The sequence below is a fragment of the Lepidothrix coronata genome, unplaced genomic scaffold, assembly GCF_001604755.1.
Source record: "Lepidothrix coronata isolate B3197 unplaced genomic scaffold, Lepidothrix_coronata-1.0 Scaffold202, whole genome shotgun sequence".
Lineage (NCBI taxonomy): Eukaryota > Metazoa > Chordata > Aves > Passeriformes > Pipridae > Lepidothrix > Lepidothrix coronata.
In genome coordinates this window covers 989,171-1,005,583 of record NW_016690382.1, presented here as the reverse complement: position 1 = coordinate 1,005,583, position 16,413 = coordinate 989,171, and the positions used below count along the sequence as shown (strand labels likewise).

Sequence of the window (16,413 nt, the reverse complement as noted above, 5' to 3'; positions counted from 1 at the left end):
ATTTTTTTAACCTAGATCAAGCCATTTCTCTCAACTGAAAAAAAATTCCCCTTAAAAATGCTACCCAAAAAAAAAAAAAAAAAAAAAATCACAAAAAAGTCATAATTTCCTGTTCCTCTTCCTGAATCTTTCTGATCTGGGATAATTTTTGATAATCTTTCTCAAGTCCACAGCCATTAATTTCCACCTCAGCTGGGCATGAGTCTTATAATCAGGTGTCTAAACCACAGCAAGGTCTACCTCTGTTTTCCTCAGCATCCAACGATTGTTCCAGAAAGTGACCTTAGAATGCCAACACTGGAATCACTAGAACATAGCAGCTCTGACTCCTCATACTGCTGAAGAGCCATCATCTATGACTGTTAAATATTTAGATCTGAGTAAGGCGGGGAAAGGGAAAAGACCAAAAAATTCTTCAACAGCCCTGTAGCTTTCTCTCTTACAAAGAAGGCTCAAGGAACCTGGAGCCAGTAAATCTCACTGTGCAAGCAGCAAGATGGCCTTACATCAATTGCACTGGCTGTTCATTCTATTCAATTTTTTAACTGAAATGTCTTTTTAAGAAATAGATCATTGTCCTGGAGACCCAGACCCTTGATCAGCAGAAAGATAAAGAGCAAAACAGTAGCAGCATTTAGTTCTTGCTAGTATGAAAATAACTGAAATGATTCACTTAACCATGTTTGTGGTTTTTTTCTTGTTCTTCTGGAGTGGCACACAACTAGATCTCATAGGTCTAACTACAGGACATTTAATTCCTTCAGTCCAACTTTTTAAGAGAAATATTAACACTAAGTTCCTGCATATATGTATCTTTCAGATTTCATTTTACAGTAGTGTGTGTTGTCTAAACTCCAATGCTTTCATCTCTGATAGCTATAGAAAATCACACTATTTCATTAAATTCCCAGCTTTAAATAGCCACCTGGGGACCTTGGCCAAAAAGTTGGTAATGTCAGCCAAAAATAAGTGTTACATGCTTAGTATAGCCTTCACTCTATTTCATAAAGATTTTTTTTTTCCCTCAAAGCATCCAAAAAATGCAGACATGCAAAATACACCCAAGAGCAAAATCTGCAATGTTTTCTAAAGGAATATGTCTCTGCAATAATTTTCATCACTTTAAACAGCATTGCAATGGGACCAGTTGTCTGAAAGTCAATCAAAAACTTCTCCAGTATTCTAGGAACCTGTGCTCCTCAACAAGTTATTAAAAAAAAAAAAAAATCAGTGTGCAAAGAATGTTTTCAGGGAAACAAACAAATAAAAAGATACCAACCCCAAACCAAACTAATCAAACCAAACTATTTCATGATATACAATTTATCCAAAACAAGTAATTTATATAAAATAGGAAAGTCTCAAAAATACATTTTAAAATTTAATCTCGTACACGTAAATAAAAAAAAATCTTCACCTATTCTTCTAGGCATGCACTGGGTAGAATATTACCATTGTCATTATTTGAAAAAAATATCTTTTTTTTTAACATTACCATTGTCATTATTTGAAAAAAATATCTTTTTTTTTTAACATTACCATTGTCATTATTTGAAAAAAATATCTTTTTTTTTTAACATGTCATCTCTTTCTCCTTTATAGATAGTCCACACCTTTACAAAGAATTCACGTATGCGAGTAAGGAAACAAATCTTAACATTTTACTAGGCACTCTGGATCTCAGTAGCTAGTCATGCAGAAGACCTGATCCTGTAAATCCCAACCATGTGAATGTCCATTCTGAACTACATTACTTCAGTAAGACTCTGGAAAACTATTCATAGTTTTCTCACTGTCTCAAAAGTGACAGTATATGTAGGTGCTTTATTGAGTCACAACTAAACCAGCTAAGGGTAATTCTTCAAAATTCAGATCTAATTCCATTGAAATTCATAAGCTAGCATTTTATTAAGATGAGAAAAGCTAATCATTTTTTTCTGGCATTTTCATGGAATACAAATGTATGTGCTGTTACCCATCTATAAACCTGAAAAACAAAGAGGGGTCAGACTCTAGCAAACTATAAACATCACAAGAGATGTTAAGAGTGTTATTGACAGAGACATTCCTGACACAAATATGCAAGGACACTGTTTATGCACCTACAAACCATAGACGGATTTGTCTGGAGAAAATAGGTATTACCATGATAAGAAAACCTATACCTGTGATAGGCTGAAATTTTCATATTACAAAGAAAGCATAACACACCTCAAACAACAGCAATTTTTCTAAAAGAAAGCCCTCGTGTTTCACTGCTCAATTGATTTAATAAGTTAGACTCTAGTCCCTGTAAGTTTTATAATATGCTAATAAAAAACTAAGCAGTCTCTTTCTGTGCAGTCATTTGCACTTAAAACTTTCATGTTGGGTTTTTTCCCAATCCAGATCCTATAACCTAAAGAATTACTAGTATCCAAAATATCTTTTAAGATTTGGAATGTTTCCTTATTCTTTTTTACTTTCTTTTTCTTTTTCTAATACAATTATCACAATGAGAACAAACTAAAGAATATCTTAAATAACATAAAAGCAACTATCCCAACCATTAAAAGCAACTATCCCAACCATTAAGAAATCAATTACTTTGACATATCCAGCATGTCTAACAGAGTTCAGCTTCAAAATAACTTTCATCCTTTCTTTCTTGATGGCAAAAAATTATATTGGGAGTGATGCTTTTTTTAATGATGTGGATGAAGTTCAGAAGCCAGACTGCTTGTACATTCCAGGCCAAATCATTCATCTAGCTTTACACCCTGATATAAAAAGACAGGGAGTAATAATCATAACCACCAGAAATAAAAAAATATTAAAATTCATTAAAATATAAAGTAATAACATTTTATAAGCATTTTGCCTTTTCCTTGCAAAAACGAAATCTATTGAATGCAAAACTGCAAAGCCATCTCACCACTGTACACACTGATTTTTTTTTCTGTGAGACCCACAGACTGGCAAACATGCCACGTCACAGCAACCCAGAACACAGCTATTTATTGCCAGCGAATTACCAGTAAAGGAATTTTAGTATATTCCCAACTCTGTTACTAATAGATTACATAGCTATTTCAGTTTTGCTCAAGGGAGCAGGCTTGCAGCCCACAGAGATCTATAGGTCTCAAAAAAACAGAAATTGATCCTATTGCTGCGTTAATAATAATAATAATAATAATAAAGCCACAAAGTCAAATAACCTTTTTTTTTTAATTCTTCTTCCCCCAGCCCCACCCTTTAAATCTTAGTATTTCTGAAGGCTACTTTCAGATCTCCTAGGACTGATATTATGACAGTGCTTCAGTGTGACAACAATTTTGCCCCCCAAATGCACCACAAAACAGTATTATTGTCCAACAACTCTGCCTGGCAGAAATAAAGCAAGTGTCACAGAAGTCACTGAAACATTTCTCACCTCAAAGACAAAAATGTGGGAGGAAGAGTTTACCTAACACACAATCTGGGAAATTTTCCAAAATCTTTATTTAAGAAGTGTTTAGTCTGACACAGTTCCCTCTAAAGCCCTAGAGAGATGCTCGAAATATCCACGTGAGGATAATGCATGAATGAAAAAGACCTACTAAAATCCTGTTCCAAACTATGGTTCATGTCACTTTGTTTCAACACTTATCTGCACTGCAACCACTGAAACTCCAACACAGTGCATTGCACTACTGTCTTCCTCAGCACATTCTTACTGGATGACACTTTACATGAACATGTGTGAAATTCATACCAGAAGACTCATCTGTCACACATCTCTCTTGCACACCCAGGATGGTTGGGTCTTTTCTTCTGATGTTCTTTTTAAAAAAAAATAAAATAAAATGCTGCTGATGACAGGGCACTAGATGAGAAGGATATTTGATCTGATTTAATATGGCAATTGCTTGCTCAGCTATTTTATTAATTGAGACCATTAGCAATAATTGTAACCAGCAACTGGAAATAGTCTGTTGCCTGAAATCTGCAGCTAAGGAGTTGCAATCCTGCTACTGATCCATCAAGTCCTTTCCAGCTGTAATCCAGGCAAGCTTTTTTTCTTTAAAAAGCCAACAAAACAAACATCCCCACACAAACAAACAAAAAAAAAATTCAAAAAATGCCCCACCACCTCCTGACTCTGTCCAGTTTTTCTCTGCATCCAACTGCTCCGCAGCATGTCCAGCTCAGCCTGACAGCAATCAGGATCACACCTCCTCTGCAGCACTCCATGATTCATTGCAATTTCCTTCTGAATCAAATCTTTTGACTGCAACTCCTGGCTCACCCTAGAAGTTCTCAGGATCAATCCAGCCATTATCATTCAATACATAAATCAAGCTTTCCATGCTTTTGCAGTAACTTCTTCAGACCTCCAAATAAATCAGGTACACTGTATGATTTCTTGTTTAGACACACTAACTTCCCCTTATTATAAATTCAGATCAGAGCACTTCAATCCAGTCACAATCATGTTGCCCAGGCATGTCGCTCCTGCACTGTGAAAGGAAACAATGGGAAAGTGGGAGAAGTGGTCCCACCAACAGCCCAATTCCTAAATTTAGTTCCCCTGTCTCTTTTCAGTCACAGCTTTTTGAGGGCGAGCTGTGCTATCTCACAATGATTCTTCACTCACACACCCCTGCACTGCACACAGGGAATCCTGACAGCACTGCACCCAGGCAGGCACCAACTCCCCAGAGCGCTCTGGGGCTGCTTTATTCACACGTTCAAGAGGTAAAGGAATATGCTCTGTGGATCTTCCCTCCGGGGAAAACTAGTGGAGGCAGCAGGTCTGGAGAAGCATAAGAAATATTATTGTGTCTTGAAACCACTAACCATGAAATGGAAAGAGTACCAGTTCTTTGTGTTCCCTCTTCCCCAGAGTTCTGGTGTCACATTCAACCCAATCCAAAGTGGATATTTTTTCTTCAGAGAGACAGGGCTCTTTTTACATCCAGTTCATACTGTATATCCATTTGCTTCAGTGGAGTATTTACACTCCAAATCAAATCCCAAAAAAATCATATCACTGAGAAATCAATGAGAATCATATCAATGAGAAATTACAAAATATCCTTCCTTATTTAAATCATCCATTTCTATTATTTTAACCTCTTCATGCCTTTAAGCAAACTGAAAGGGAAAGTATAGAACTGAGCAGACACAGTAGTGAGTGGGATGAAAATGAACAATGACACATCATCTTGTCCCAGGATCCTGTTTATATCTTTTTATTTTTAATCACTATGATTTCTGCTTATTTCATAATACATTATTAATTTAAACTTTTTTCTTAAGAAAATAGAATTTTGAGGAAATAAAATTTCTACTTTACTATTTCTTAAATAAAATTAAATTTAAAAATCTAATTACAAATTCAAAAATTCAAAACCACTCACGTGATCAGATAAATCTAAATAATCCCTACTCAAATTGTCATCTCTTTCAAAATGTTTAAATGCTAAAATGCTGGTTCTGTAGACATAGCAAACAGACTATAACAGAAAGACATGTCAACAATCTGCCTGTTATCCAATGTGACAACTATGTTTCTCACTCAGAATAACCAGTCTCTCAGAAGAGTAATGTATATCACAGATTCTCTCAGTTTTCAGTAGTACACTATCTCAATTTCTCCAGGGAAATTATCTTTGAACAACATATCACTCTGCCCTTGGAACCATCAAACTGACATTTGACAAAACTGTGGACGGCTCGTAAGTTAAATTTAAAACTCCCTTAAACCTTGCCTTACACATGTCACTGAGCCCCAGCCTCCCACGGAAACAATTAGGAAGGCCAACATCAGAGGCTGGTGGGAAACTTTCTAGCACTGGTCAGTATATTACACATGGAAAAAATATCCATCTCCTCTTTATCTGCAGGTGGACAGGCTTGGGGAGTGTATAACCTGATGTAACCTAAAGGCAGGGGGTGAGGGGATGTCATTGTAGTGCCTGTTGTGCTCAGAATATTCTTGTTTTGTCTAGGCAGGTGCACAGGGCAGGATTATGCCAATGTATTGGATTTTCTTGTCTGTCACCAGTATCAACAGCCCACCACGTTAGTAAAACGGATCCAGCATTTTTCTAATCATCATAACCTCATATAAATACGGGCAAATAAAATAACAGCTAAGAACATACGGATCAGCAGAAATTACAGAAATTAATAGATCTGTCTCTTAAATTATGTTTTGACCTTAATGAAGATTCAAGCTGCGAAAACTTAACACTTCACTGAATTCCCACAATAAACTCTAATCATACGCTACAACTTATCCAGGACTCTAGGGATGAAAGTTGGCAGGGTTATGAGGACAGTTTGCTTCAACAAGGTCAGCTGGTTTTTTAGGTCAATAAAACATAACAGAAATTGCACCTCCAACTGCTGAACAAATGTTTCTGCATACCAATCATTGAATTCCAGTGAAATCAACCATAATGACAACCACATAGCATAATACCTTTCTTTAAGCTCTCTCAGGCTAGAGAGATTTTTCCATCAATGTTGGGTATGCTCTGAAATGCAGAGTGGTTACATTCAGACAATAATTTCATCATAGCCAACTCCAGGGTAAATGCATTTAATTAAATTCTGGAAGAAAGAAACATTCCGAAAAAACTGTTGAAGTATTTTCATAATCCAGGTGTAATAACTATCCGTTCAAGCAGATCAAAATGTGCTTGTAGTAAATAGACAATAAAAAAAAGGTGTTCATCCAATTCATTACTTCAGTCGATAAGCCTCAAATTTCCAAAACAAATTTTTTCAGCTGGAAAGAAACTTGCAATTGTGATGTGCATCAAGGCACAGCAGGGAAAAAAAACCTCTTGTCTTGTCAGTCTTTTCATAATGAACCATCTTTTGCCATACAGTTCAAAGACATCCATGTCAGAAACTTCTGACTTTTCTGAACCATGAGATGTGAACTGTGCTCAGTTTTGAGATTAAGAAACCAAAACTCTCCCAAGTTCTCCCAAGCTTTCCTCCTATATGAATAGAAAACACTGTGCTAAAAGTATACATTGAGAGGAAAAAATATGAAAACTTCCTAACTGAACATATCATAAAGGCCGATTGGATATCTGTCATGATTCAAGTCAAATGTGCTGCATGGCAACCTGGAACCGTGTTGGCAAATGCAACACAGAGGAAGCTGAAATACATCTGCAAAGTTTTTGCAGTATATACCCTCCTTTAACTTTGATAATGATGACTCCATCATCCAAACAATATACAGTTACTAGTTTCTAAAATACCAAGTACACGTTTTAAGGCTTTGCTATCTTAGAAGTTACACCCGTTCATAAGCATGAGAAAGAAAATTAATATCAAGGCCTAATAAGAGAAAAAAATGTCAACTAGATCAATTTTTACTTTCGACAAGCACCACAGGCCACGTAGTAATACTTGAAAAGTTTACTCCAACAGTGTGTAAGCACAAGCACCAGCTAAACTAATCTAAAACCTGGAAGAAAGAGGAACAGGAGTCTGACTAGATGAGGCTGTATCCAAACACAGCATATAAAACATACACATACAGACACCAGAATCTGGCCAGCACAAACAGCTAAAACCTTCACAGCCACTGCAACTCCTCCTTTGCAATAACAGTAAAAGGGGTGATGTCAAAGTATTAAGAATAAGTCTCTGATCAGAGGTATAAAATCTCTCTGTTATTGGTCAACACACTTCCTACTGGGTGGGTTATCTACCAAAAATGTTACTCCCAGTGTTGAGCTCCCAAAACAAAGATAATAGAAGCAAAACTGAAAGAAAAAAATCTTCATACAAAACAACATATGAATATGTTGTTAATTAACATTTTTTTCTTACAGACTTTTGAGAAAAGTATTCACTTACTGTAAAGTTTCTGATCTAGAAATGGAATGACCAAAAACTTCACAGAAGGGACAAGCAGAATAAAGACAACATAATACAAACAGAAGTTATTTCTCTGAAATCAAAATTGCCAAATAAATGAAGCATCAATGAAAACCTTCATTGTGGAAGGAGCATTAAATAGGAGAGCAGAAAATACTGACCTGGAAGTCAAGCTGGTTGGAGTAGGGATGAAAGCAGCAGTTTGGAGAAAAACAGATAGGGAGGAAGACAGCAAAAGAGAATAAAGGGAGGAACACATTAGTTCTTTAAAAATATAACAAGCAGATGTTATATTAGCAGATAATTAAAAAAAAAAAAAAGAAAAAGAAAGAGAAGGAAAAGCAAGAAGTAAAATAAAATTTCTGAAGAGCTATATCCTTGCTGTGCACTGAAAAGAACAGAAATTTTAAAGTAAAATAGCATCTTGTCATTTGTGAATGGTGGAAAGCCATCCATATTTATAACCATCCAAATGCATGCACACACCAAACAGAAAAAATAAATTGGGTGAATATTGATAGCATTTGCTGCAACACAAATGTCTCATCATATACCAAAAAGTCTTTTATTTGAACTAACACAGGCTTAGTGACCCTCATTCATCAAACCTTCCCATGGAAGCCAAAGCAGCTGAACAATTTGGCAGCTTGTTCAAAGATACCATTCAGAAGTTCACGAAGCACTGTACCTAATAATCAAAGACAGAGATTTGACACCCACGCCCCCAGAAATGCAGCCCCTCCTAATGCTGACAGCAAATTTTTAATTCAGTATGACGAATCAGACTAATACTTCAGCACTGAAAATACTCTGATGTTTGATAACTTATTTGTTAAAAAATACCTAACGTGCCCTTTCAAATAAGTAAGACAAAAAAATCCCCACCCAGCTAGACTAGTCCTTAGATCTGTCAGTAATGTACAGCTTTTTGTGCACTTAGGATAGGGAACATTTTTTAAAGCCCTAAAAATCCTTTTTTAAAAAAGGAATTATTCCATATGCTGGTGTTTTGTCACTTATGCTATGAATTGTCAGTGCTGTGTGGTCTTATCTTCATCAGAATTCAAATCCAAATCAATTCAAAATTAATTAATTGAAGTCTGAACAGCCCAAGAGCTTAAATGCATGTCTATAATGTTATTACCCTAAACTTACCACTGCATATGAGAAGTAGATAACAAAAAATAAACCTCTTGTTTAAAAACAAACAAGTTTTATCTCACAGTTAGTACAATCTTTTTAATGGGCTTTCATATTATTGCAGTCTTTGCTGAGAAGTTACACTCAATCAAGCAAATGACCACTATCTAACATATCTCTGGAGAAAAGCAGATCTAAGATTTTTCAAGCTACACCACGTTGTCATCACTTTATTTCTCTTTTCGGTCTAAATTTACTAATGGGTAATTTATATTGTATTACGTGCCAGTGCTCTTTTACTGAAGTCACACTCTTTCACTGCAGGGCTTACCCTTTCATATATTTATAGAGAACAAACTTCCCTTCTGAGCCTTTGTTTTCCCAGAGAAATAAACCACTGTTGTTCACATCCCTCCTGTGACATGAGCACTCCATTCCCATCATTATCTCACCAGCCCTCTCCGCACTGGTTTCCAGTTTTAATTCAACTTCCCTGAATATGACTGATGGGAAGTGCACAGCAGTGTTCCACATGGAGCCTTGCTAGCACCTTATGACATTAATACCCTCCTATCCTCACTGAAGACACTTATTCCGACATATCAGGATTCACTCCTCATTATTTAGACATCTGCATCATTATTTGGATGACTCATAATGACACAGCCATAAGCAAATTCACCCAATCTTTCTCTTCCTAAACTGTACCAAGGATTATCCTTAGTTTACAGCAGGCAGTCTTACTGGTCCCAACCTCACCAACATGCATTTTATGCTATTGTATTTCACGTAATTTCACAATTCAAACTCCCTATCATATTTCATAAATATACTTCCCATTCTAACACCAATAATAAAAGCTTTAAACAACATACTCCTTCAGCCCTGACAGTTCAGCTTCAGCTGCAGCTCCCTCTCCTTGGCTAGGTCCTTTGCATTAAAATTTAAGCTTATCGCTATCATATCCAGTTTCATTTGCATCATTAAAACAAAAAAAAACCCACCCACACTACATTTCTTCACCAAGAAAACCAAAGAAAAACATCCAGCTAAGTTTAACGGAAGTACATTACACACTGAATGCAATATCTTGCATTTAATTTTAACCTTTTTTAATTATAAACAGATAAATCATGAAAAATGTAATAGAAATTATCAAACAGCTTGAGTATAAAAGAAGGAACTGGTTGTCCTATGTAATAATAAAAAACTGGAAAATACAAAATTAATATAGAGAGAGTAATTTAAGAAACAGACCCACATGTTTTGATATATGAGCAATAATATGAACCTGCAGTGATGCAACTGAGGAGTGTGACAGTTTCTGAGCCAAGAAAATCACATTAAAACCAAAAGAATTACCATTCATATGAAGGTTGCTCCATAATTATTAATAATGTTCATCTGCCAAATAGCAAACCCTTATAAATTTAACTGCCCATATCTCGAAGCAGATATTTCTAGTGGGACAAGAAGGAAAGAACATCTTTGAATTTGTTAAAGTTGTGGTCATTTTTGCAATGTTTTATTCCCATAAACCGGGCAAACTGAGCTTTGGCTCCACCTCTTCCCTTCAATAATGAGCCAATCAAACAGTCATTACAAGAAGAAAAAAGTGGCAGCTCTTCATAAAATGTTACAGCAATTTACGCTCCACCTAAACCCCTAGAAAGGGGCATTTGAACATCAAAGTTCACTCTCTGGGGATACCAACAGGTGCCACAGTTAAATACAGATCTTTTGGCAATGGTTTTACAAAATAAGGAGAGAGAGAAAATCAATTACATTTTAGAGAAACCTAAAGTGAACCTGATTAGTAAGAGAGGTTTGATACCCACTTGCAAAAAATATTTCCCTGTTACACCTTCATACTGCCAGCAGATTGCCAGCCTTAGTCATCCAATCAACAAGTTTAAGACCCTGGTTAGGCATGTTGGAAAGCAGCTTTAAGACTCCATTAGCAAGTAATGGCAGTAACTTGTCATTGAAATCAACAATAGATAATTTTTACGTTAATTCTTTTTTCTTTTCCCAGTTTACAATAATTACCTTATACATACACTATGTGTACAGGAATTTGGAATTAATCTTGAAAGCTGCTCATAAGTAAAATCAACTGAGAAACTGCAGTAAAGATAACAGAATTCAAAAAGAAACCTGAGAGCGTGATGAGTCCCAAAATTCCAACATACTGCTCCTCTCTTTAGCTGGTCATTGCACAGATATCATACTGCAAGCATTACAGAAGTACTTAAAGGTTCATAGCAAGGTTTAACTACTTCATCACATTGTTAGTACAGTGTATCCTCTTCAAAAAGTCTGTGTCCACTCAGCAGTACCACATTATTTTCTGAAAAGCTATGTCAGGATCAACACCCTGATAAAACAGCAACAGACTAGAAACTGGTGTCCCAAAATTTCACTGGTAAGAGTACACAGAATTTTTTAAAAAAACGAAAAGAGTACAAAAATAGAACGTTCTGTCCATTGCATAACCTATTACAGGGTTCTCAGACAATAAGAACAAGTTGTATGCTGACAATGCCATAGCAATATCTCTGGATCCCTTGGTTCCTTGTTTCTTTGTAATTATTGCTTTTTAATCAATTCTCAATTTAATTCAAATAAGTCTCTATCAATTATTTATCTCTTTTTCCATAAAATATTCAAGCTTCAGCACTTAATCATGATCATCTTTTAATTAGCACTTTAATATTCAAAAATTCAACACATGATTGTTACTTAATAAATGTCTTAAAATTATCTTGAATAAAAGTTTAGCATGCCTACTAATGAGACGGGTGTCACACAATTAATTCAGTAGGTTTTATAGTGCAAGGAGATTAGTTACTATTTCTTTAAGAACACATTAAAATAGGTGCAAAAACTAGAGCATTCTAAATGCTTTCTGATGTGGTGAGAGAGGCAACTGCAAACTGAAGCTGTCCTCCTGTAAACAATCAGTTCTAATTTGAGTACAAATCTTTTTTCACTTTAAATTTGACGTCTCCATTTTCATGACAATTAACCATTATTAAACTTTGCCAAATGTCTGCAGAGAAAAATAAGTTTTGGCAGCAGATAACTGTGAAGGTTTTTAAGTCACTGTCAGTAAAAGGTGTTCTACACCTCTTTCTTTCCAAGCTGGCTGTTTTCCACCCTCCAAGGTAACTAACATTTCCCACAGATCTTCCCCTCTTTGCTGGTAATACTTCTTATTGAGACAGAGCAGTCCTTTGTCTTGACTGGAACTATAGCAATGATCACAACAATGAGATCAGTTAAACTTCTCTTTTGGAACCATGAAACACTTTTCTTCTGGCTTTATCACAATAAAACAATTATATAAAGCATTTGGAAAAAAAACCCCAAACCTCCTTCTTTCATTTAAGTAAGAGTGGCTAAGTAGAGGAAAGGAACAAAGAAATCAGAGGCTTATAAGTAAATAGCAGCAAACCACGTGGGAGAAGGCTCCAAGAATTATTTAATTACAAAGGGTGTGAGACAACTGATCCCAAAACCCAACTGTCTCCATTAAGAAAAGACTGTACAACCTTCTCAGAAATAAGATAATTACCGTCTGGTTGACATCAGAAAATATTCTTTAGAAGCAGTCAAAGACTACAGGAACATTGAGAAATAGTTACAACTATTATTAAATAGTCATGAGACAGGTTAGAAACACTCACCAATACTTTTCAGGACCTCTTAGAATTAGTGATGATGTTCACAGGGAAGAAACGTGTGGGGACAGTTTTGATTCACCAGTTACCAGAAAGACAGGATTGCTCCCCAACATGGTTTTCTGGGAGGGTTGTTGTCCCTGTAAATTGCACATGACTTTTCCTACATGTGTTCCTTTTATGAAGAGTATTAAAAAATGGAAACCTTAAATTGTTCCAAAGGCAGCAGACAGGAGATGAAGTTATCAAGTAGCCTGTTTTGTTTTTTTTTTCATTTCTGATTCAATTTTACAAGGCATAACAAATATTCTGTTAAAAAACAGACTCTGCTCTGAAATGAAGATCAATTAAGCAAAAACGCTACTCAGTGTAAGACAATACAAACATTACCTTTCTAACTCAGCAATTTTCTTATCTTTGTCATTCTTCTCATTCTCTACTTCCTTGAGTATTTCTAGAAGTCTGTCAACCTCAGCCTGAGCTTTGCCACATTCTTCTCTATAGTACGATGCCTCTTTGTCAAGCTGTTTGATTCTGTCTGCAAATTCCGGGTTCATCCGTGCCTCCTCTTCAGCCTCATGAGCCTTCAGAATAATATTTCAAAAAAAAAAATAAGGATGACAATAATTTCAATAGCTTTAAGAGCTTCACTTCTTCAGTCTCGGAGTTCAAGTTTTCATTAAAAAGGATTATGGGTATTTCTGTCCAATGACACTCTTTTCTACAGAAGCATTATAAAAAGAAATTAAAATATCTTCTTAGTCAAATTCTATCATCCTGAAGGGGGAGGGGATTTACTAAGAGGGTTTTTTTTACATATTGAAGTGACTATATTTTAAGTTGTTTTTTTTTTTCAAATTATAAAAATCACCTTGTAATTCATTCAATTCACAGTAAGCTCTTAAAGTGTTTTAAATATATAGGCGACTTCTTAACAAATCATATTCTCTTTCCCCATATATATACATACACAATTTGTCCATGTATATATACAAAAAAACAGATACATATATACATATTGTATATATCTGTATCGCCAGATGTCTCAAATGCAGTTTGATACAAATAATTTAAAAGAAAGAAATTGTTTTAATGTAGTGCTGTTTTTAAAAGGCAAACCGATAAACTAAAAAAGCTGCTTTCAGCAGACATTTTTACCCAATAATCCTTTTTGTCTCATCATTAATACTTAACCTGAAACATCAGAGGAACAAGCCCATCGGTGAAAACAGCACAAACCTGGCAAACACATGCATGGATGGGTGGCGGCGTCACAGACAAGAGAGAACGCAATGAACACAACAAGAGTGCAGAGCCCAGTCCAGCTCCCACCAAACCTTGTGGCAAAAAAACCAATTAACTTCAATGGGAGCAGGATCTGGCACCAAGTGCTTTAAACTGCTGGCTGGAATAATCACAGACAGATGGAAACAACAATGCACTGCAATGCTTAGCCTACCCCTTGCTTCCCATTATTCCTAATTGGCATCTTGAAAGAGCAGGCAAGGAAAAAACAAGTAGTTTAAGGCAGTGCACATTAAACATAGAAAATTCAGATAACATACAGGATTTTTACAGAAATTCAGATATTTAGAAACTGAAGGTCCTCCAACTATCTTATTCCGCAGAGAAGACGTGGACTTACTTATTCTTCTTAATTTCAGGGAATAGACAATGCAAGCAAGCAATGAAAGAAATGCAGATCAAAATGAAACATGCATGTTTAGGAAAGAATTAATATAAACTACAGATATTAGAAGGTTCGTATTCTTTGCAATGGATAAAATTTTCTGTGTAAATAAAAAACAAGTCTGAGTTTACCACAAATACAACAAATAAATTGAAATTACTAGGGAAGAAACTTAGGGGGGTTGCATGTAACATATCATTTAAGCATGAGGATAATAAGAAAAAGATAGTAGATTTGAAGTTTTATTTATCCTGCTTGAGAATTTTATTCAGAGGAATATTTCATTTCCAGGAGAAGCCAAGGGAATGACATGAGGAGCTACTAAACCTACTGGCCTTGTTCTTCAAATTCTCTGTTTTGGATAATAATACATGCTCTAGTCCTGAATGCAGGACTTTTCCAACGCAGAGCTGGTTTAAAGGTGACATTCAAGGAGTATCTTGATTCAACAGTTCAGATGAGATGCTAGGAACAGATTCCTTTTCAGCCTCATAATCTTCCTGCTTTAACAATAAACTTGGATTTATTTTATACTAGCTGTTAATTGTATCAAGAAATTTACTTTCAACTAACTTTGTAATTTTTGAAGTCACTGTAATACTCAGACTCAGGGGCAATTATTTGAGAGATTGCACCAATTTCCAGCTGCAAAGCACTTCAATTATCCATCAGTGCTATTATATTACACACTGTTTTATCACTCTGTTATTTTCCAAGGAATAAAAATAAAAATAATTCTATAGGTTGACAAAGGTAAATTCACTCTAGAAAAAAAAAATACAACCCAACTCCCACTGTTAAGATACTAAGAAACTTGTGCAAAAAGCGTGTTGTTCCCTATTGTTCAGATTTCTCCTGCTTTCCTAAGGGTAAATCCAGAATTTCACAGTTCCCCTCTACTGGCTATCACTCTTTCATATTCCTCCCTGCCACCTTTCTTTCTCTTCCCTCTATTTTAGCCTATAATTAACCAATTTACCAGCCTTGCTTCCATCATTTCATAAATAAGAAAATTACTCACCTTCCTTCCTCTAAGCAGTCTTCACTTTAGCATAAAGGAACTCTCAGCTTCAGCCCAAACCTTTTTTCCCCTTACACTCTACCCTTGTCTTAACCCAGGGCAAGAAGCAATGGAGAAAAGAGAAGCCTTTTTTTTTTTTTTTTCTATGAGGAAAATACATCATTTGGGCAAGAACACAAAAGTGTCACTAATGCAAAGGTGCCAAATGTTCTACCACCACAAAAGATTCCTGTCACACAGCAGCTCAGAAATGTGCTGACCAAATTACCTGCTGCACTGCCGATAAGTGAATCATCACTTGGAATAACAGATATACTTTTATTCCTGAGTTTAGCCCTTTAATCTCTGCTCACCAGCATGGTAAGGAAATCAACATTAAGTTGCACAAGTGTCTTCAATTGTTATGTTTTCTGTGGTACTCCTGCCATCCCATATTTGTGGGATGTGCAGCCAAAAGCTACAAGATTATCACATGAATCAGAAAGTCTCTGCCTATTACTGCTGCCCTCTCTTCTATACCTTTTTCTTTTTTATTATTTCTGTCCCACTTTTTCTCCCTAAGTTCTCTGTTTTCTTGGAAAGAACACATTTTCTGTTTTTACTGGGCTTATATGGGTAAGAGTGACTGGTCCATGTGTACCTTTGAGCTTTCTAAATCTGTATCTGCAAATGATAATTCCTGTATGTGCAGATTAGGTTACTTGCAAACTAGCCCACTTGTTTATGATGTCTTTTCTGTCCATCTTGTGACTGCATTATTGTATGTTATTTTTACTGTTCAATAAAAATAGCATATTACTCTACCATTAGGATTTCACAAATTTTTACATTAATTATGTATCTGTTCTGATATTTTCTTAATAAATACTACAAATACTTCAGAAGTAAAGTAACATTTCCTTATGTAAACCACAAATTTCCTACAGAAACACCATAATAGTGTGGCACAGACATGCAACATGAATTATTTAGTCTATTAAAATCTTATGGTACAGTCATACATGCATTGT

General features: G+C 35.6%; 1 protein-coding gene across 1 annotated transcript in view; it reads right to left on the bottom strand.

Annotated features, from left to right (window-relative positions):
- Positions 1-16,413, bottom strand: part of ERC2 (ELKS/RAB6-interacting/CAST family member 2) — a 436,730-nt gene that overhangs the window by 251,562 nt on the left and 168,755 nt on the right. Inside the window, 2 exon segments of the mRNA XM_017832458.1 lie at positions 8,031-8,042; positions 13,083-13,276. Of these exon segments, the coding sequence (XP_017687947.1) occupies positions 8,031-8,042; positions 13,083-13,276 (206 nt within the window).